Source organism: Haemaphysalis longicornis, unplaced genomic scaffold (genome assembly GCF_048455015.1).
Source record: "Haemaphysalis longicornis isolate Haplotype H1 unplaced genomic scaffold, Haemaphysalis longicornis Haplotype H1 scaffold_8, whole genome shotgun sequence".
NCBI lineage: Eukaryota > Metazoa > Arthropoda > Arachnida > Ixodida > Ixodidae > Haemaphysalis > Haemaphysalis longicornis.
The window spans coordinates 154,911,517-154,935,293 of record NW_027526445.1 but is presented as its reverse complement, the minus strand read 5'-3'; the positions used below and the strand labels follow the sequence as shown (position 1 = coordinate 154,935,293).

General features: G+C 48.4%; 1 protein-coding gene across 1 annotated transcript in view; it reads right to left on the bottom strand.

Moving 5' to 3' along the window:
• The window catches only part of LOC144149048 (calcium-activated chloride channel regulator 2-like), a 62,931-nt gene that overhangs the window by 13,167 nt on the left and 25,987 nt on the right, over positions 1 to 23,777 (bottom strand). The window contains exon 2 of the mRNA XM_077680596.1: positions 1,588 to 1,743. Within this exon, the coding sequence (XP_077536722.1) occupies positions 1,588 to 1,731 (144 nt within the window). The 5' untranslated portion in view covers positions 1,732 to 1,743. The remainder of the gene's footprint in view (positions 1 to 1,587; positions 1,744 to 23,777) is intronic.

Sequence of the window (23,777 nt, the reverse complement as noted above, 5' to 3'; positions counted from 1 at the left end):
AGAACTTGGGTCTCACGGCATTTTGAACCCTATAGGACAATAGTATTTGGACATCTGTGGTTCTGGATTGGTTCTACACGAGGTGTCAAAACACACAATTTACTGCAGAGGCGTTGCACATAGCAACTCTAGCAACTCATACGTGCTCACATCAGCGGCCATGACCTGACGCTGTAGTCCTCCCTTGCCGTGGAGCCTGTCCCTTGATGTGACACAAGTTACCATTCTACGTTTTCTCTGTACGCTGCACTCAGTTCCCCCATATAGCTCCCGCTGGGAGCTCTAGAGAACTCCCTCCTACTTGAACGGCACTTCAGCAAGTAGAGCGCAGTAATGAACACTTTTTATGGGTGTAGCCCCGTGTTTCAACGCAAAGCAGCACCTCTCGTCAACCTTGGGCAACCTGGTCTCTGTCATTGGCGCGCTAGGTTATGGAGGCACCCGCACCCTCCCTCCAAACTTGCATCACTTGAATGCTCGGTGTCTTAACACCGGGTGCATTTCTTTTTGTACTATTTTAAGCTTTCACCGTTCTCTTTCTCCTCCCCCCTTGCGCACTTCGCTTACCCAAGCGCAGGTATTTAACTTGGCTAGATATACCGGTTAACATGGCCTCCCCTCTCCTACCACCTTCTATCTGCTCCTCATCGTCGAAGGAGTGTTCACGAGATTTTACCTCAGTCGTTCAGTGCAGCAATCAGCCAAATCGCTTCAATGGGAAGTCAACCTTTGGTACTGCATTTAGACATGTCAAAAACAGTCAGTGTTGCTGGCTATTAAAGGAACAAAGCAACGATAAGTATCAACACCTACATGTAATCCCACCCGGAATGTAGAGATTAGTGCAGAAAGAAAAGAACGACAAGGAAAATACCACTAGCAGTTTTTCAAATCTTATAGGGCTGTCCCTCATCTTCATTTTGTGTGCTGTCTGCTAAGTGTTAGGTATTTATTCTATGAAAATTATGCAGAGTGAAAGCTCGCCATTCCACTACTAAAGATGCTATCGGAGTGTACCCAAAAGTTGTTTAGTCGAGATTTGTGTATGTTAATAGAATGCAGCTTGAGCTTAACTTGAAGACACAAGGCGACCTTGAAAGCACCCTAGACTTTGCCGCCTTCGTTCTGTATGTTGACATCTACACGCAAACATGGGGCGCACTCCACGACCATCGTACAGTACAAAGTAGCCCCACTGCAGCTTTACTAGCATTAACCAGTATACGACCGAGAGCCTTCCGTATCAGACACTGGGATGTCAACGGCACTGCTTTTTTTCTTTTCATTTCTTCCTTCCTAACTTCCTTTACTTTATTTTACGTTTACTAATTTACTCGCTCACCGAGTCACTCACAAACTTAACCACTTACATTTTACTTGCTTGTTGCATATATTCCGACATTAGCAGCCGAACTGACTACAGTCACACTTTTTTGCGATGACATGATCCTGTCACAACTGCAGAAAGCACTTCGTTTAAGCGCTTCTGCCACCGCTTGTGCAATACAATTGAAATGCCTTGTTTCGCTCCGATTTTATAGCGCGTAGACACGAGTGGGCGTCTATCGACCCGATAATTCGGATTACCTTGATATTATCCACGATGGATTCGTTGTAAGCCACGTCCTCGTGGATGGACACCTTAACATCTGCGTAGCCGCCATCCCTAGTGTCGATTTGGACGGTTGCAGCAGCACTGATACAAAGTGCTGCGACGACGAAGCGCAGCATTTTGGGGCACTCCTGCAGAAGATGGAACGGGATCTGTGAGCTGGTTTGTAACAGTCGAGGGAAAAACTGCAAGCGCAAAGAACACTCGTGAAGACAAAAACATCGCTTGCCCGTTCAAACTTCCGGTGATTCTTGTTATTTCTTATTTGAACCGCGAAGCTTGTCTTGGGCGAGGCTTTCGTGGTACGAAATGTAATAACGCGGTGACGGCGATGTAGAGAGGGCACAGCGTAGCGATAGGAGACGTAAGCACCTCGCACAGCTGAAGCAAGTTAAAAGAATGCTGCAACGAGATGCTTTAAGCTTTCCTAAACTATTAAATCTGGTAGCAATGTTTATACTTGTCAGCATCATTGAGCAAAAATAAAATATTAAGCATATTTTACATTATTACATAAGCAATGTTTGTATTGTTTTTTTAGGCCCCCGGCGACGGCGCCTGCTTTTCTGATGACGCGGAAAGCGAAAACGCTCGTGCGTTCAAGATTTCGGGGCACGTTAAAGATCCCCAGGTGGTCAATATTAATCCGGAGCCCTCCCCTACAGTGCACCTCATCTCGTGTGTAGCGTCGGCCCATTAAACTCCATAATCAATCAATCAGCAGTCAAGCATTCTTGCTTTAGTTAAAAATAGCTTTAGAAAATAAGACGTAGGTCGTGACAAAATAAGCGCTCGGGGCGCCCCCTCTTGGCAGTTCTCAACCGCTCTTCGTCCATCACGGTTGAGACCGGATCTTTGTTCGCAGGTTGTATTCCGAGAGGCCGTGGCGCCCTCCCTTGACTAGTTTCAGTATCAGCCTGGGTGCGTGACGCCCAACGACATTAGACAGACGAGATCCGGGACCCCTTAATTGTTCTGCACTCACTCCAAGTTAAAAAGTAAGAAAAGGTTCTAACAAGCGGAGCGAGCAAGGTAACACGGAAAAATTGATTTGGTGTGTACCGGAATCATTTGAAAGGCTTTGAGGAGTCCTATGAAGCTTAGCCCTGTGATTAGGGAGCACCAGGCAGCTTCGATCTTAACATCACCGCTCGCAACTTTAAAAGGACACGGAAATCAACCAGTAAGTTGGTTTCAATCAAGTCTACCCTTCCCATTGCTGTTTTAGCGTTGATTGGTGCAGAAGGATGCCTTAATTGTTGAGAAATCCCTAACCAAGCGCTTACTTACAAGAGACAAGTTTCCCGGGTCCCTTGAGCGTCTCGTAATAAGGTTTGACTGATGTAAGCCAATATTTTTAAAATAAATATGACAATCACTCTTCAGCACAACTGCTGTGGCGGACCCACAATGTTAGAAAAAGAAACGGTGCGCGAAGATTTAGTTCAATGTCTATCATTTTTTTCAGGTATTATCGTAAAGGGACCCCCCCACTGTTGAGGCTGGTCTAACGAGGTCGATCACAGCGTAACAGGGTCTGCTAAGCAGCCCAGCCCCAATGACATCGCGGGTTAACAAGCCCACAGAGAGGTAAACGAAGCAGTCTCGGAGCATCCCAATGCTTTCACAAATCGTAGCATTTCCCCAGAACACCATACAAGAAGCAGTTCCAACTTCCCACCGCCTTCACAATGTGCCGCTTTGTTACTTCCGCATTGTGAAAACATAGCTGAACATTGTATACGCACCAGGCGCGCAGAATTCTTATGGCTAATTCACTGCAGTACGTGATTGGGACCCCATCATATGCAGATCGCGGCAAGACTATACACGCACAGCATTACAATTCATGATGAAAAATGTGACCCCAGATCAAGGAAGCTACAGGGGGCAGCTGTGGGAAAACTCCATTAATACCTGCTGTTAGCCACTTTGTACTATCCAAACGGTGACACTCCCTAAACAGTGGCATTCAACATCTAACTGTGTTTTCGCATGATTTTCGTGTACTACAGTATACCTTGCACAAAAACCGACACCAACAACTATTGATAAACATTTATCCGCAGATATACCAAAATCGCAACGAACAACCAGCGAAGACTAGCTGTCACCATTCACTAGGAAAAATAGAGAATAATGCATAGTCCGCAAGCCACGTACTGTACGTGACACTAATTTTCTTGCATATTGTGAATAAAACCATGAAGTGTGTTATAAGGTAAAGTGCAATAAGCGTAACAATAAGAAATTCGCACACTAAGCAGCTGGTTGAGCAGTTCACGACTTATCTTGAAAAACAACATGTGGCAAGAAAAAAGAACATTGTATTAGCAAAGAAGCCCTAAATAAAAATTTCTCCAGCCAAAAACATTCCGTTATACCATATGAGTCCCCATCCATACTTGACATAAGATACACCTAAAATACACACGAGTACTGCACACACACGCAGAAAATGAACAGCCAATCAGTTATTGAACCCCGAAGCTATTAGAATAAACTAAGAATTTAATGTATAACAACACCACTTGATGAAAACATTTGCAGCTCTCCTTTTCTAAAGTGTACTCGCAAATATACTTCAGAACGAAAACGGCCGTTCATCACCGCAGCCGGCTGTTCCTCCGCGTGGCGCAAAGAGCGCGTTAATGCGAGTATTTTGAACATGACGCGAGTTATCTCCGTGATTTTTCAATCTTAATCGGCTTATAAATTACTCCAGCGGTGACACTACACTAGAAAGAGCAGACGATGTCATGCATCAAGCACAATCGCCCTTCAAAACGCGCACGCGCGCTGACATCCGGGGCCGTCGTATCGGCGGAGTTATACACTATGAGTTATTGTCGTTGCAAAGCAAAGGCAAACAAATGGGAACCACCGGAGGCTTGACAAAATGGCTAATTCAATATTGTAAATTACAATAGTCCACAAATTAAATCAGTCAACGCACGTTCCTTACACACTGCGCATCAGGCGCTCGCATCTGCATCTCTCAAGCACCTAGCCGCGAGCAAGTGTCCCGCCTCAAAAACTAAACGGTGGTGCAGGGCACGGCCGCAACGAGCGGTGAGAGAGGCACGTTCGCGGATAGAAGTGGTGTGAGACCACAAGCTCGTGTGGGACCACAAGCTCATGTGAAACCCGCCGGGAGACCTCACTGGAACGGATATTTTAGCGAAATTTTTGCGAACGCTTGAAAAGCGAGGGCCGTGGGTGCATATGTATGAGCGCGCCAAATTTTGAAGGCATATGTAATTGGGCAAGAGTGGTAACCGCACGTCACGGCTACCTACCGCTACAGGCGCAGCGAGAAAATAACACCAAAAACATAGTTCAGAAAACACAGGATTTTCGGACACCAAAAACAAAAACTACGACATTCGACTAGACATTCACAACAAACGGTATTTGCAAAACCGCGCCAACGACCGTCTTACACGTCAGATGCCTTCGGGAGCGCGGAACAAAATTAGGCCTAACGGGTGTTACGAGCTCGAAATCCAGTCACCAGACGACGGCGGCGAAACGACGCCCCCAACAAAACCTAATGCGCCTCACGGCCAGGCAAACCTCGCTGCTATAGCCGACCGACCATAAACACCGTCAAGGCGGCCGACCTGAGAGGCGTTTGGCGCAGCAAGAAAATCCAACCAAAAACGTAGTTCAGAAAACACAGGATTTTCGGACACCAAAAACAAAAACTACGACACTCGACTAGACATTCACAACAAACGGCATTTGCAAAACTGCGCCGACGACCGTCTTACGACACGTCAGCTGAATTCGGAGGCGCGGAACAAAATTAGGCCTAACAGGCGTGACGAGCTCGAAATCCAGTCACCAGACGACGGCGGCGAAACGACGCACTTTATAAAACCTAGCGATATACGGAGGCACGCGGCTGTGCTAGTGCGCATCAGAACCAGGCAAACCTCGCTGCTAGCTGACCGACCATAAACACCGTCAAGGCGGCCGACCTGAGACGCGTTTAGGGCAGCGAGAAAATCCAACCAAAAACGTAGTTCAGAAAACACAAGATTTTCGGACACCGAAAATAGAAAGTACGGCGCTCGATTAGACATTCACAACGAACGGCATTTGCAAAACTGCGCCAACGACCTCTTACGACACGTCAGCTGCCTTAGGGTGCGCGGAACAAAATTAGGCCTAACGGGCGTGACGAGGTCGAAATCCAGTCACCAGACGACGGCGGCGAAACGACGCACCTAACAAAACCTAGCGAGATACGGAGGGACGCGGCTCTGCTAGTGCGCCCCAGGGCCAGGCAAGCCTCGCGGCTAGCCGACCGATGATAAAGACCGTCAAGGCGACCGACCTGAGGCAAGGTCAGGAGAGAACGATGTGGCACTCACCTCAACAGCTGGCGATAAAATGGCACTGCAGACCGGAGCTTGCCCGTGCCCTTGTTATTCCTTTGTTTGCGGCGCATACCCACTTGGGGGGATTGGCCAGGATCGGGAGCTTTATTGGGGCTAATGTGCCCAATTTAGAAAATTAAGATTAAGAGAAAAAATTTTTAGAATAATCGCAGAAAAATAGAAATTTGTAGAAGAAAAGTGCGCACTACGTGAGAATCTGCAAGAAAAGGCTATGTGGGATTTTGGAAGAAAAGGATCTTTTGTCTGTGCAGAGCTCAAATGTTGTTGTTCTTGTTCCTTTGTTTGTGGCGCATACCCACTCGGGGGATTGGCCAGGATCGGGAGCTTTATCGGGGCTAATGTCCTCGATTTCGGAAACTAAGATTTAGAGAACTTTTTTTTTTAGAATAATCGCACAAATATTGGAATTTGTAGAAAAAAGTGCGCACTCTGCGGGAATCTGCAAGAAAAAGCTATTCGGGAATTTGGAAGAAAAGGCTCTTCTTTCGTCCTTTCGGCCCGTGCCCTTGTTGTCGCTGTTCTTTTGTTTGTGGCGCATACCCACTTGGGGGATTGGCAAAGATCGGGAGCTTTATTGGGGCTTATGTGCCCAATTTACAAAATTAAGATTAAGAGAAAAAAGAAAATTTAGAATAATCGCACAAAAATAGGAATTTGTAGAAGAAAAGTGCGCACTATGCGGGAATCTGCAAGAAAAGGCTATGTGGGAATTTGGAAGAAAATGCTCTTTTGTCTGTGTACACCTCAAATGTAGTTGTTTTTCCTTTGTTTGTGGCGCATACCCACTTCGGTGATTGGCCAGGACCGGGCACTTTATTGGGACTACTGCGCCCGATTTCGGAAACTACGATTTGGAGAATTTTTTTAGAATAATCGCACAAATATAGGAATTCGTAGAAAAAAGTGCGCACTATGCGGGAATCTGCAAGAAAAGGCTATGTGGGAATTTGGAAGAAAATGCTCTTTTGTCTCTGTACACCTCAAATGTAGTTGTTTTTCCTTTGTTTGTGGCGCATACCCACTTCGGTGATTGGCCAGGATCGGGCACTTTATTGGGACTAATGCGCCAGATTTCGGAAACTAAGATTTGGAGAATTTTTTTAGAATAATCGCACAAATATAGGAATTCGTAGAAAAAAGTGCGCACTATGCGGGAATCTGCAAGAAAAGGCTATGTGGGAATTTGGAAGAAAATGCTCTTTTGTCTGTGTACACCTCAAATGTAGTTGTTTTTCCTTTGTTTGTGGCGCATACCCACTTCGGTGATTGGCCAGGATCGGGCACTTTATTGGGACTAATGCGCCAGATTTCGGAAACTAAGATTTGGAGAATTTTTTTAGAATAATCGCACAAATATAGGAATTCGTAGAAAAAAGTGCGCACTATGCGGGAATCTGCAAGAAAAGGCTATGTGGGAATTTGGAAGAAAATGCTCTTTTGTCTGCGTAGAGCTCAAATGTAGTTGTTTTTCCTTTGTTTGTGGCGCATACCCACTTCGGTGATTGGCCAGGATCGGGCACTTTATTGGGACTAATGCGCCCGATTTCGGAAACTAAGATTTGGAGAATTTTTTTAGAATAATCGCACAAATATAGGAATTCGTAGAAAAAAGTGCGCACTATGCGGGAATCTGCAAGAAAAGGCTATGTGGGAATTTGGAAGAAAATGCTCTTTTGTCTGTGTATACCTCAAATGTAGTTGTTTTTCCTTTGTTTGTGGCGCATACCCACTTCAGTGATTGGCCAGGACCGGGCACTTTATTGGGACTACTGCGCCCGATTTCGGAAACTACGATTTGGAGAATTTTTTTTAGAATAATCGCACAAATATAGGAATTTGTAGAAAAAAGTGCGCACTATGCGGGAATCTGCAAGAAAAGGCTTTTCTTTCGTCGGTGAAGAGCTCAACTAAACTCACGAAGAGCGGCTAACTCTATGGCTAACAGGGTAGGCGCCTTGTCTCTGCGTCGTAGGTGTGGACGGATGTAACCAAATCACTGGGTGTAAACCCCGCGCACGGCTAGCACGGCCATGCAACGGGCGTGCTGCTGGTGCTGCTGATGACTGAGCCTGCAAAGACTAATCATACCCCTGTCACACGGCAGATCTAATCACATTTAGAGCAAATGTCATTCGCTCAAAATGGCATTATACTTTGGCGCTACACGAGAATACCGAACGACATTTCAGGCGAATGACATTTAGGGGCGAACTAAGGTTCGGGAGCTCATTCAGCAGCCAAATAAGTAACCTCGACCGCATGGCGCGGCACTAGAGAGGAAAGTACGTTCAGTAGTAAACAAAAGTAAACTTATATTTTCCCTTCGTGTTATTTTTCAATTTAAAAAGACAAACAAGTATATACTAACAAAAAAAAAAGAAAAACCTCGTCCCCAATGCGCGCCTACCCTAATACGGATTTTTTGCGGACTTGTCTCGGCTTGTATTGTCTACTAATGTCACCTACACCGGTGATTGTTTTTATTTTTTTAATAATCTTTTGTTATATTTTTACAAATACGTATTTAAATATTCCAGATGCGCTTGGAATGTAATTATGCGGTTCCGCGAGAGCGCTAATCGTCCCCGCTATCACTATCGAAAGACATTCAAGCGACATTTGTATCGCCGTGTAGACCCGCACGGCCGTACCAAATGTCATTAGAGAGTTTTAGCATAGCGGCTCCCGTACGCCACGCTAAGGTTAGCGGGTAGCGGGACCGGACTGCGCATGCGCGCGCGGGGAGTGCGAGGAGGTTGCCCCTCAGCGGAGGGAAAGAGCGGGCATGGCGAAGGCAGGCCGCGCGGAACTAATCCACCCCACCGTGACGAATTTGCTCTCCCCAGTCGCGCCCCGCTACCCGCCGCCGTAGCGTTAGCGGACGGAGCACGCTATGCTAAAACTCTCTATTAACAGCTAATGTCATTCACTTTTAATGACATTAGATTTGCCATGTGACAGAGGTATGCGGTGATGCCTTTATTGATAATGACTGAACGGTATAAATTGTTTTGAAACAAGATGTTTGAGCAATAACAATAAATTTGTGTCCGGTAGTTCAAATGCAAGCTCTTGAACACATTTTGTTGTTTCCGAGGCCACCTCGCACCAATGGAAAAGAGAGCCTTTATTATTGTTACACGGTATTTATAACCGCGCTGAAGTTACTGATGGTGATAATGGAAATTGGCCACCTTAGCATTGTGCGCCACGTGGTGGCGTGAACAGAACTACATTACACAACACACCTCCCCCTCCCAAAAAGGGGCAGCACACCGTCACCGCAATGCCTCATAAGTCATTTTGGGCAAGCCGCGCAGGCTTGCGTCGGTCTTTGGTGGATCGCCGTGGGGCCTCACTTTCAGCACTTGCCTCAGTCCCACCCAACACGTTGCTTTGTACACTCATGTCCGTGACATCAGGCACGCCAGCACTTGCAGAAGTTGGAACTGCCGTTCTGTCGGTGCTGGCCGGGGTAGTAAGTGGCTGGTACATCTGGGCACTCGGGGACTGTACATGGAGCCGGGAGTCCCAGGGGAAACGCAGGTTGCGTCTGTCGCAGGATTTCAGGCTGCAGTGTATGGAATCAGCCGCTGACGATTCCAAACGCGACCGTCGCTCAGCTCATACGTGCCCTCATGTTAGCGCCGGACAACGGCGAAAGGAGGTGAATATGATGGGGAACCCTTTGACACATGTCCCGGTAGCTTAATCCGAACTGCAGCTTGTCCTGCACTCAATGACGAATGTTTGGCTGCACGACGTCGATCCGTATAGTGCTTGCTTGCAAGCTGTTTCCGAGTTACCCTTTGCTTGACGGCTTGAACCTCCACGCCTTCCACCTCGTGAATACTTCCAGTCGGTCCGGCATCGAGACCGAGCCTGGTCCTTGGGTGACGGCCGTGTAGGAGAACAGCAGGTTTCTGACCCGTAGTTGCATGCGGGGTGCAGCGGTAGATCCCAAGGTACTCCGTGACAGCCTCCTTTAGTGGGCGGCGTTCCTCCAGACACACCTGAATGTAGTCCTTTAACGCACGATTAAACCGTTCCACTTGTCCATTTGATTGTGAATGACATACTGCAGAGAATGTGTGGTGGATACCTCTATTGCGCAAGAATTCTTCAAGCTCAACGGATGTAAATTGTGGCCCATGGTCACTCACTATCTCCTTCGGATAGCCTTCACGGCTAAATATACTCCACAAAAAGGACTTGGTCGTCGCTGAAGTGACGTTTAGAGGTAAACCCCACTTCTGGCCACTTGCTGAAGTAGTCTACTAAAGTAATTGCAAAACGGCAGTCCTGAGGAGCCCTTGCGAAAGGACCAACGATGTCGATGCCTATCTTCTCCCACGTTGCTGAAGGAAACGGTACCGGCTGCATTAGCGGCACAACTGGCTTTGCTGATTTGTCAACAGACTGACAAACGGCACAAGTCTTTATTGACTGTTCGAAGTGCTTGCTCATGCCAAGCCACCGGTATTTTTTCCGGAGCCTTTGCGTTGTACGCGTGATGCCTGGGTGTGATTCGTGGGCGATGTCCAGAAGATCTGCTCACCAACGAAGAAGGTACCACGAACTGTTCCCCTCGAAGCAGCAGGTCATTCATCACTGACAGTTCGTCCCGAACCCTGTAGAAAGACATCGCTTCTGGAGGCAGCCACCTGGACGTTGTCCACGGCATCACTTGGCACAGTACAGAATCCTGCGCAGTTGCGGTTGCGAATTCCTCGTGAGTTAAACATGAGACAAAGCAAACAGCACCTTCCGGCTCCGGACGGGCTCCATACTTGTCCTGCAGTAACCGGGAAAGGGCATCTACGACAGTGTTTTCAGTGCCCTTCTTGTATTCTATTGTGTATTTGTATGCCAGCAGTCTGGCATGCCATCTGGCTTTGCACCGAGAAGCGTCACCGGTGCCTGATGGTCTGTGCGTAACGTGAAGTGCCGACCCCAGAGGTACGTTTTCCAGTGCTCACATGCCCACATGCAGGCTAGTGCTTCCAGTTCGCCTACAGAATACTTGGCTTCAGCCGGTGTTAGCCGTCTTGATGCAAAAGCGATGGCATGCAAGTCATCACCTTTCTGTTGCTGGAGTACAGCTCCTATGCCAATGCCAGAAGCATCTGTTGTAACCACTGTTTCCAGAGCATGGTCAAAAAGCTGGAAGCAGTTGCTTGCCAAGAGGAGCTTCAGTTGGTCAAAACAGGCTTGCTCCCACGTTAACGTTTTAGTCTCTGCGCTTTTTTTTTTTTGAAGTAGTCAAACTGTGTACCCAGCGTCAAGCGTTAGTTGCTGACCACGTGACACGCTTGGTCATTAGAGAACAGTCGAAGGTGACGAAGAAAAATTGGGTCAATTTGGATGCCCGCAATTACCTGGGAAGCGATATTGCATGTACGCGTGCGTTCACCTCAACACTCGAAGTATAGCCCATGTTGAGGCTGGGAGGCCAGTATGGTTCGTCTCATCCATAAATTACGCCGACTACCTTAATTTGTGAACATTTTAAGCATGCGAATGTTTCAAACATGTCACGAGGTCACGAGGTGCGAAGTGAAAGCTCCGGCGCCCATCGTCCCGGGGCCCACCTGGATGAAACGGGCTCCAACAGATTCGATACTGATTAGTAGAGACCGGATTTTAGGCAAATGCCTATTTTTTTCCTTGCGTTCCTATCGCCCCATTTCAATATATGAGCACGAATTGGAGGTCAAGAAAGGCTTTTATGGTGGTTTTATAGTGCCTATAAATGCCTATTTTGGGTGTTGGTGCCTAAACTCCGATAAATGCCTATAAATGACTTTTTCTCAAATTGGCGCATAAATCAGCACTACGTAGCGTCAAGTTTCGCTTTCAAGTGCAATTTGATACCTTTATTAATTCTACCTGGAAATATTTAGTGTTCTGAATTCTATGGGTTTGAACCTGGTCCTCTTTTCAACACTCCCCGTCCCCCTCCTTTTGCGCCGGTGCGACCGGAGCGGCGGCTTCTGAATACTTTACGGGCGGCTTTCCCGCAGGCGGTGGACCCACAACTCTACTCCCCATGGGAACTATGATACCGTAAGGGGCAAAGAAAGTGATGGGGAAAAATTACGCCCACCTCCCCTCGTGGGAACCCTGGTGTGATGCAACGCATCTGGGTGGTTCCATTGGTGTTTCCGTTGGGTTGATTCTCTAAAGGAACCGTCGCATCAAGCAATCGTCGAGTACTGTGAGAGAGTGCAAACGGAGCACGGACTACCGTCGACTGAGACCGCGTTCGCTATCGGAGAGAGGAGAGTGGAGGAGAGACGGACGCCGCCGCCGGACAGACGCAGGAAAGACATAGATAGCCCCGAGCAAGAGATGCGTTGCATCTAAAAACACTGACGTACACGCCCTTATCTTGTTTGTAATTTACTAGATGAAAGGTTCACCACCAGGGGAGAAATTGGTTCTAGGCGATTGGACAGGACCAATTGGAGGCACCCTTTCCTTCTGGTACGGTCTTTCAACGTGCACGGTCTGGCTTTCTCCGCTGCCCTTTTCAGCCATGCCGAAACGAAAGACGTCCAGAAGTGCGGTGATCCGACAGTGGACACTTAACTCACCATGCTACAGAATAGACGGAGAGACAGTGTTCTGTCAACCGTGCGGAAAAAAGGTGAGCCGACGAGTTTTTACGTGGCATGAGTGTTTCATGTGTTATTCGAAACAACGGCCCCTCGATCAAGTGCGCTTGATCCAGGGGCCGTGGTAGAACTCAAAACTATGCAAAGTTGTCCATTGCGCCGCCTTGGTTGGCGCCTGGGCGTCATGGCCGCGATTCGCTGTTATTGATTTTTGTTTATACTGCCTTTTCTTCTGAGAAAAGAAAGGAGGCACCTGTGTATTTTGAATACGGCAGACAGCGTTCCATCGGTGCCTGCATTTTTTCAAACGTTCGTTATTTTGATTGCTTGCGTTGTTTATAAGTTCTAAACTTTCAATTCCATTGAGATTATTGAAATGAAATATTTTAGATACCTTGAGAAGGAGATTCACATTTTTATGTACCGTCCCTGTGTGCTGCGTTAAGTGAAAATCCAGAAATTTCTCAATCAAACGAGCAATTGATCGGTTGGTACTGAAGGATGATGTTTCAAAACTAGCGCTGATGAACGGAGCATGTTTTTAAAATATGCACTGCATGGACATCCGTTAAATCGAAGTCCACCTCGTAGCTACTCGGTTAATTACATGCAGACGCTAGCTAGAATTACCGAAGTACGCCACGCTAAGTTAACACGCAAGGCGGCCAGCACTCTGGTGTATGGGCTCCTGCCTTTTGGCTGTCTCTGGCTCTCAGCTGTATGGAAGTTATGCCAATAAACTTTTACTCCTAATTGAATCTAGTATCTTACTCGCCCGCCGTGCCACCGTGAAATTTAGGGTATTGATGGCGCGCGCCGAGTCAGTTGAACAGAACGTCAATGGAATCTCACCTTCTTGTTTTTCAAGTACGTTTTTCGTGGTATGACACGCGTAGCAGCGCGGCGCTCAAGTGCAGTTATACTATCAAATAGGACTCAGCAGGGGTGTTCGAGCGCTTCTCTGCGGAAGTTAGAATGTTTATTGATGCTTATCGTATTTATTTGTCTTATGTTAGCATGTCAAGACGCTTAGTATGCTAGCATGTTTATCCGCGCTGTGATGTTGAATATACGCTTCGTATTTAAGAAATCCTAACGCATTAGCGCAGATTCCTTGAGAGAAGAAGTACCACCTGGCTCAGCATGAGAAGACGGCAGGTCACCTGGCACACCTTAAGCGGGATAAGCCCTCAACATCCAAACAGTCTTTTTTGACAACAGCCTTCAAGGACGACAGGACGAACGCTTTCAACGTTGATTTGTGCGAGGCCCTGGTGGCCGCAAATATCCCTTGGACCAAAATTGAAAATCCCGTGCTGAAACAATTTCTACAGAAATACTGCAATCACAGCGTGCCGTCTGAGTCTACTTTGAGGAAGAACTACCTCCGGCCTTTGTATGAACAGACATTAGCAAGAATCAGAGAAGAGCTTGGCGACTCCTGCATTTGGATTTCCGTAGACGAAACAACAGACGTCAAAGGGCGCTTTGTCGCTCACTTTCTTGCTGGGAAGCTTGCGGCGCACTAGAAGACAAGGGCTTTCCTCGTGTGTTCGAAACCTTTGGAGAGAACAAATGGGGAGTGTGTAGCATTCTTTGTAAACGAATCCCTAAAGGTTCTTTACCCTACAGAAGTCGAGGCCACCAAGGTTCTGTTGCTCTACACAGACGCTGCAGCCTACATGCACAAGGCCGCTCATCTCCTGAAGGCCTTCTACCCGCAGATGCTCCATGTCACCTGCCTAGCGCATGCGCTTCATCGTGTTTGCGAGGAACTGAGGAAACACTTCACTGACGTCAACGAGCTTATTGGTTCAGCCAAGGCCGTGTTCCTGAAGGCACCCTCTCGCGTGCGCGTCTTCAAGGAGATGCTGCCTGATGTGCCCCTTCCGCCAGAACCCGTCGTCACACGATGGGGAACGTGGCTAGAAGCTGTTGAGTACTACAACTGCTACTTGTCGGACATCAAGGCCGTGATCAACGGCCTTCCAATCGACGAGAGTGTTGCAGTCACAAAGGCTCAAGCTGCCCTATCCGTGAATAGCCTTCCAGGAGACCTCGCGTACCTTTGAGCCAACTTCACGTTCTTAGCGGATTCTATCAAAAAACTTGAAAGTGCGGGAGAAACTCTTGTTACGAACGTTGCGCTAATTCTCCACGCACAGGAAAGAATCGCCACCGTTCCCGAAGGGCCCGTCGCCGAAAAGGCACGTGCGAAGCTGCAATCGTCTTGGAGGGGTTTTCTGTCCTTAAAGAAGCTTCAGAAGTCCTTGCTGGTGAGCACTGTAGGATCCCAGTGTCAATTAACCCATCGAATCTTCCCAAGTATAAGTACGCACCAATCACATCTGTAGATATCGAGAGTTCGTTCTCCGCGTACAAACTCATTCTAAGCGACAAGAGGCACAATTTTGAACCCGGAAATCTGGAGATGCTGGTAGTTACCTATTGTTTCTATAATTTTCATAGTGATTCTTCAACTAGGTTCCGCGTTCTGTCCAAACAGAATTCTTAATATTTATATTTCGAATGAGCGTGTGTGTATTTGGCAGTGTTGAAAGGTCTTGCCTGTATAATTAAGGTACCTGTAGAAAATTGCTAAAGTTGGTACGTAAGTTCTGATGTAACAACATATTAATTTCTTAACAAACCTTGTCTATCTTGCATTTATTATTTTCTTGCTTTATTGTAATTTAATTGCGTCAGGCAGACATAACTTTGCACTTTTATAAATCAGTATTACCATATTTCAAGTATTGTTTCTCCTGCCTGTTTCACAATATGTGACGCTTGGGTGACTTTCGCATCTGAACAAGTATGTAAGCAAGGCGCTTGTGAAATTAAGCCAATTGATCGCCATTAGCCAAAGGTATTACGGGGCAATTGCACGTCTAAGGTCAATGTATAGAACTTGTTATGAGAGAAATATAAAGAATTGAATTGAACTGTTACTGTCATTGTGGCCTCATAGAAATGACATTTTTGGATTTCCTGTCGTGCTTACAGTTCGCTCACGTCTTCACTTGAAATTATTAGCATCTATCGGAAAATTTATTGCGCCTATTTTATTCTTTTTAGTGCCTAAACGTTGTTTTTGCCGCTTAAAACGTGCTTTTTTAGTGCCTAAAAATCCGGCCTCTACTGATTAGCCATATTATCGATAACTTCTTAGGGAATTCGTCGAAGGAAGACAGACAGCCTTCAAGCACTGCCCTAGCCGTCGCTTCGAAACAGCGAAAGGAAAGAAAATACACGGGGCGCTTTTTTTATTTTGTCGTGCGGCCTACTTCGGGTCTGCGGTTGTAGGAGACCAGCGCAGTCCGGATTTTCGAAACGAGAACAATGCTAGCTACTCGGTAGGACGAGGCATTCGCAAACCTACGAATCACGCAGAAAAAAACACCGTCCACATGAACGTTCTTGCCAGCAGCACGCTGCAAACCACGTTTCGCGTCGGGAAACGCGCCGCCCGCGCGGCGGAGTGCAACCTCAAATATGGCGTCGTCGCCGCCGCGCAGGTAGCGCCGCCGCGCGGCCCAAAGCCCTGTGAATACACCCTATTGGCGGTGAGATGTTTGAGTGGCGCCCCCTGGCTCTGACGTCGGCTTAGGGATTCGTGCCGCTGTCGTCTGCTACACTCCGCTTGTGAGGGGCAACAGTGCCTGGGCTAGAAATCGCCCGCTTCGCTGCTATAGTGCGTTAAACGTATTTCTAGCGACTCAGTTATTTTGCCAGCTTCTGACGCATCTGAATAATTTGAAGCTGTATCCCCCACAAGTTTGCAACACACGAAGAGATAGAGAACAACTTTCTTCAGCGTATCGGCGTTGCGCTGCTGAGCACGAGGTCGCGGGTTCGATTCCCGGCCGCGGCGGCCGCTTTTCTGATGGAGGCGAGAAGCAAAAACGCCCGTGTGTACGAGATTTCGGCGCACGATAAAGATCACCAGGTGGTCAAAATTAATCCGGAGCCCTCCACTACGGCGCGCCTCATCGACTGCGTTGCGTCGGCGCGTTAAACCCCACAATCAATCAATCAATCTTCAGCGTATCGGTCAGAAGTTCGTGTGTAACTCGTCCTTTCTTGCTTATTCGCGAGGATCAGCGATCAGAGCTTCTCGATAAGTATTCAAAATGCGTAGGCTTCCCTGCAGTATTTTTGAGATGCTCCTATGAAGACTCAACAGTTTAATACTACGTACCAAGCAGTGGCCTCTACACGCTCATCTCACAGCAGGAAATAAAGCGGCTTTCTTCTGTTTCTGTCGTTGTTGTCTTGTATCGGATTAATGTTTCTTGCTTTTTTTTCTACCCAACGCATTAATTTTCTGCGCCGTCACCAACTTCTTATTAGGAGGTTTCGGGATGTTTGGGAGCCTCACAAAAATCGTGTGAATATTTCCTTCATTTGGTATGGCATACATTTCCTTCTTCACAAATTGGCTTTCATTACGGCTGTGTGCAAGAAGGTGCATATCCGCAGCGTGCTTTGTTTATTCACATGCAAATACAATGAGAAGGTTTGTGCTATACGCCACCGCGATCGCGCCCTAAACAACGTGGTCCACAGTACACGAAGGCGGCTTTGTGCTCCGAATTTCTATCGTAATTATATCGTTATCATAACGAATGGACTCTCAACTTGAACAATGATGACATGATTACGGTGTTGAAGGCATGATATACTCGCTAACTAACGTAATAAATAGTATACCTGCATATATTACAAGACTCGAAACCGAAGAAGAATTCCAAGTAGCTCTGTATTGCTTTTCAACCCTTCCAGGCGCGAAGAACAAATCCTATTCTACTCGGGATGGCGTTCTATGATTTGAAGAAAATTACTTTTACTCTCTTGTCCTGGACTGAGGACCCGGCCCACTAACTAGATCGATTTAATTGTTAAACAAAGTTTTCCCCTCCTCCCCTTACTCCTCCTCCTCTTGAGTGCAGTTTTCCTATAACGCATATCCGAATATCGGGAAGATATGGCTGTGCAAAATGTTCCGAAATATCCCTCCAGGTCTTAAACATATATGTGTTACTATAAATTTAACGAAGACGTGACTCGTTTTGCTCAATAAACCTCCATACTGGTTAGATGCCTGGTTTAGAATCAGCACGCGCGTATATACACACTGGGTTATTTGGAACTCAACCTACAGTTTTTGCAGTCTATAGTGCATTTCGGCAAACTTTCATGCCTTGACAACGTAAAGTGATGTGACAAAACGCGTTCGAGCGTTCGGCAAGGTTGCAAAAACTGTTTTACCTTACATATGATTACCGGGAATCGTGATGCCTTCTGCCAAAGCCGACAGCACTGAAGGCCTAGAATTTGTTTTGGTCTTCCATTTTCGCTGTTGTCGGTTATTAGCAGCTGACTGTTCCTTTTGTTCGAATGCTTACATGAGAAGCTGACGCCTAGCTCCGACTCTTCGCGCTCCGCACAGGACCGGCTTCGCAAGGAATGGGGTGGCGCCGGCAATGTTTCTCCCGTAGCGGTATCCAAAACTATACTTTAATTGACACCATGAGCTAGTGTATGCGATTTTAAGCCTATTATTATGATAAAACTTTACCCACACGCCACTTCTGATGCGGACAAGCATCAGGCGTTGACCGAGCGCAAAGAAACAGCAGGGAGAACGATCCTGAGTGAAGCAGACGACAAATGCGAGAATCCCTAAGCTGACGTCACGGAGGCGCGCTTCGCAGCGCCGCCTGTGTTCGCGCTCACCGCCAATATGCTCACCAGGAACATGCCCAATTGAACACGTTGGATGAACTTGTTCATCATCGTCGCAAAGCTTGAGAACTGAAGGCATCATTGTGTGATTCTGCGCGAGAATTAATGGCTTACGCAGTCTCACATACGCTGCCAGCCCTACCACAGCGAGTGCTTCCCCCGTGGCAGTTCGTGCAATTGAGCGGCAACAATTGCCAACTGACCTTCGTCGCCCACAGTCAAACAATTCGGCGACTGCCCTTCAACAACGCATCACCGACATGGTTAGCCACCTTCCACTCGGCTACACCAGACACTGTGATTGTCACTGCCATCCATTGCACTAGCCACCCAGCCCTCAGTAAGACATCTAGATTTAAGGTCCCGGAACCTCCAGCATCGTTCTGTGCGGAACTGGTAGCCATTAGACAAGCTCTTCTGGCTGTAACCGGACCCACTTTGCAGCCCAAGGCTTGCATCGTAATTCGCACCGATGCCGATCAATCAGTCCATTTATTACGGTTAGTGAGCCGTAGCCCTATGCTGGCCCTAGGGTTGCCATCCCCCCCCCCCCCCCCCCAAGAAAAAAAACAAAAAAAACACCGGCCCTACGGTTGGGGGCGGTGAGGGGGGGGGGGTATATACAATGTTTAATCTATGTTGAAAAAAGACGCCATGTTTTTTACATGTAGTGCCATTTATTGTAGCATTTTCTCAGAGAGAAATTACTGAAAGTGATTGAGAGCTGGGTTATTGCTCTGCATGTGCTCCACTGAAAAGTAACCACAATTGCTGACCGCGGCGGCACCATTTTGTTGTTTTGTTCATCCCTGAGCTCCAGGCCCCTCCATGTCAGGCAGCACGCTCGCCCGCGTATTTTCTCTGCTCGAGTGTCTTTGCGCAGCTTGTCAACACATATTTATCGTCTTAGTTGTTGAATTGCCACTTATAAAATGCCTAAACGGACATAATCACGACACGAAGGCCAAAAAACCGGCCAATAACAACCGGTTTTAAGTATGGACCGGCAACCGGCCCGCTGCTTAAAAACCGGTCGGGCCGCGGTCCAAAACCGGGCAGGTGGCAACCCTAGCTGGCCCAAAGTATCCGCGTGACCTACTGACGGCCCACTGCAAGGCAGACGCAGCAGCCCGGCAGTGTCCATTCCATCTCCGACTTTCCCGTTAGAGCTGGATGATGCGACTATCCTGCTGACTAGAAAGGAACACCTCCGGCGCCGCACACGTGCTCTAATTCCACCGTGTGCTGCCACCATCATCCCGGGTCTTACCCGTGCCGAGGAGGTTGCGCTTAGGAGGGTCTGGGTGGGGGTGGCCTTAACTCCCGCCGTGACCCGCCAGTGGCCTCACTTCAAAGATTGTTTTACAGACCCCGGTTGCCCAGTTCGCCTCTGCAGCGATGCAATAGCCGACATACACCATTTGCTGTGGTCTTGCCACGCTTTGCGTCCTACGAGACTGCCACATCTTGCGGCGACGAGACGGGATGCGGGAGAGGAGGAGTGGGGGAGAGGGCGCACCTGGAACGGCTGTTGCGGACGCCGAGGCACGACAACGCCGGGTGACATCGTGAGTTAAAGAAATGCTCTGCACTTAAAAAAACTACTGAGATGAAGGGTGTGCGAAGGGGTCGTTCGTCTTACTTCGAGCAGCTGCAAATTCCAGAGGCCATGCCTCAAGTTATATCACTAGATAACTGTTCAAAGTACTTTTACACATGCTGGTGACAGCCTTACGGGAAAGCCGCGGCGATAACAACGTTGCGATAAACTCCACGAGGAAACCACGAGTGTACCGAACTGCTGTGGCTATGGATGCGGCGTGGATGCGGCTGCGTCTATTGTGTAGCCAGCGTTCAGTGTTGCCCGGACGACGACAAGACTCGGCTAAATTTGGCATTTTATGCTCTCAATGGACAATAATCACGCAAATTGCCGTTTCTGCTCAGCTTGGCGCAGCAGGGCAAATTGGCACACAATGGCGCAATTGGCGCAGCAGTTCCACCCCTGCTTATGTTGGGGGGAAGTTGCCAATGTGTCAGTTGGTAAAGGTAATTCCACTTTTGGTCTTTGAAACGGCCAAACATTTTTCTTTTGTGTGATTTCAGTGAAGGATATACGATTCGGAACATGTCATGTGAAGCAGTTGCTGTTTCACACAAAGTCCTCAAAGCGCCGACCACATTATTTATTTATTAGCGGGAGGTTAAACAAGTTCGTGAGACTCGTTAGAACAAATTTCTTCTCTTTTATGCATACCTCAAAATCGCGACCGGTAAGGACACCCCGATACGAAAAAAAATTTTTTACAGAAAAGACGTTGGCAACATTGCTCATCCGAAGTATTTTTTAAGGGAGCGGTTTTTCGCACTTGATCTCACCCCCACTGCTCTCTTCGCATGCGCCGCGTTGCTATGGCGCGTCGCCTGCGTCGTCTGTTTCCTCTCCGCTGCGGCTGCGCTCCGCGGCGCCGAAGTCAAACAGGAGTGCGCGGCACGCCGCTCGTCGATGCGCGCCGTCGGCAACGAGAAGCGTGTAGCGGCGTATGCGATCACGATGGAAACAAAAACAAAAGCAAAACAAAGGAAGAAAAGAAGAAGATTCGAACGCGGAGATCGAGGCATTGGGCGCATTTTAGCGCGCGGCACGCCGCTCGTCGATGCGCGCCGTCGGCAACGAGAAGCGTGTAGCCGCGTATGCGATCACGATGGAAACAAAACCAAAACAAAGAAAGAAAAGAAGAAGATTCGAACGCGGAGATCGAGGCATTGGGCACATTTTTCTCTGCCTAGCAATGAACAGCTGATCTCACGATCTCAGTGCTTTCGTCAACTGCAATAGAGAATGCTTCAAACTCGTGGCATCGGTTGATTAATCCTTTTTCAATGTCTCCACTGATCTCGTTAATTCTCTGGGCGACTGTGTTTGGAGAGAGGCTTATTTTCTCGAATGTCTTTTTCATGCTGGGACAGGTAGCATAAGCGACTCCGAGCAGGCACTGCTTCATGAACAGACCTTCAGTGAAGGGCTTGGATGATTTGGCGATAAGCTCAGAAATGACGAAGCTTGCCCTTGCCGTTTCGTCTCTTGCTTTGGCAGCCTTTTTGAACAGGTTTTGCTGCTTTCCCAACGCCGCCTTCAGTTGAATCACGGTGTGCTCGCGAACGTTGCCAGTAAGAGCACCATACTTCTCGTGATGGCAAGACATGCATGAAGTGGCGTCGAACATTGTACTCCTTCGGCACAGCCACAGTCTGGTGGCAGACTAAGCACAACACCTTGTCTCTTGATTCCGTGAAGAAATAAGAAAGTTCCCATCGCTCCTGAAAGCACCTCATCTCGTCTTCCACATTGCGTTTTGCAGCCTGCTTGGACAACGACATTGTGGCTCGCTAGACTTCCACAGCAGAAAGCTTCGCTGTTTGCATACCGTCCAAAAAAAAAGTCAAAAAGACACCTGTCACATTTACGGAGGCGACAGGCACGTAGGAGCACAATTATATAGTGCGCTCTATCATGATTGACTTGGGGCGCCGCTACCATCCACAGTGCTGTCAACAGCTTGCGAGTCGGAGGATAGGCGCTTGGTTTGGCGTCTCAATTTAGCGCACGCGAACAGATATGTGGCGTTTGATGTCTGGAAGTGCACAGTTTTGAAGGGCAATGTGCAGTCTTTTCCTCAGCAGCGAGATGCCACTCTCTCCCAGGCCATAAATAACGCTGCGACACGCCCCTAAACGCACGTGGGTGCATTTTAGAGCCCGAACCTAGAGTCCGGCGTGCGGCTGCGTCCTTTTCGCTACAGCTGCAGCGCAGTGAAAGTATTTGACACAAAGACGAACAGGAAAGCAAATATCCACAAACACCATACAACACCCGGAAACCTTCGCGCTTTCGCGGAAGCCTAGAAAACTCCGGACAAGCCGCCGTTTTTTCATTAGTGACGTGCCGCCCCGTTCGCAGGGTCATAAAACGCTGCGGGCAGTTTCTCCGCGGCCTTTGCTCGCCCAGCCCTGCGCGCACTGTAGAGTGCTCGATCCACAAGTCGCAGTAGCTTGTGACCATTGTGCACCCGACTTAACGTCGCCCGAATCGAGGGGCCTCCGGAAAAGAGGGGTGTCCGCTCTGGTAACGCGAAGCCGTGAAATACAATATCCACGCGTTTTCGAGCAGTCTCTGGCCACTTGCGTCCTTGGCTACACAAGCAGGGCGCGCACTATATAATGAGGGCGCGCACTATATAATGACGGCACGTGACATTGTATCATCTGCCGGGCTCACGCAGGCTTGTGTGTCGCCGACATACACGACACGTGAAGGTGCAGCCAGCTTCTTGGACTTGCTGTTTGTGACTGACCCCACGCGCGTTCTTTCCTGCGAGACCACTGAGGGGCTGGCCGGCAGTGACCATCTTGGCATGGAGCTTACCTACGCTGCTACACTCCCACGCAAAGGGCACCACGCCCGTGCACTTTGGAAGTTCGGGCAGGCGGACCACGGCCACCTTGCCCACCTCGCGCACCTCGCCCCATGGTGCATTACCACGTCGGAGACTGACTCCCTCCGTGACTTTGACCTGTGGTGCGACCTCGTCGAAGCCATCCAGAAGGAATATGCGTGCCCCTCCGCGCCTGCTCCTCGAAACGGCGTTACTGCCCGTGGATAACAGCGGACATCATGAAGGCAGCAAGAATCAAGAGAGCGCTTTTCAAGAAGGCCTCACGATCTCAGATGCCCTAAAGGCCGCCAAAGATCACCAGCGCCTGTTGAAAGCATCCATTCACGCTGCACACCGCCGTTACATCGCTAGCATAGCTGAGAAGGCAAAGGACGACCCAAAGGCCTTCTGGTCCTATGTGCACTGCCTACGCACATCTCGTCAGCAGCGAAGTTTCAAGGCTAATGGGAAAGTGGTCGATGCCCCTGAAGAAGTAGCAGCTCTCTTTGCAGAACACTTCAGTTCCGTATACAGGCCCAGCGACGGTCCACTGCCTCCGGTTACAGTGGCCCGCTCGTCCTCATCCCCAAGCAGTGTCTCCCCTACCCTGGAGTCAGTTACCTTCACACCGGAATCAGTCTCTGCTGCCATTGCTAAACTCAAACCATCCCAGAGTCCTGGCCCAGACCACATAGCCCCTATATTCTTCAAGTTGATCGCACAGCACACCCTGCCATCCCTCACCAAAGTGTTGCAGGCCCTGTTCGATGCCGGTGCTGTCCCCGACGCATGGAAACGAGCACTAGTTGCCATCGTCCATAAGGGGAAAGGGAAACCAACGGACGAACCCCAGCACTATCGACCAGTGTCAATAACGTCTATCATCTGCCGCACATTCGAACGCGTTGTGAACGAGCAACTCCTCGACTTCCTGGAGCGCACCAGCTACTTGTCCAAC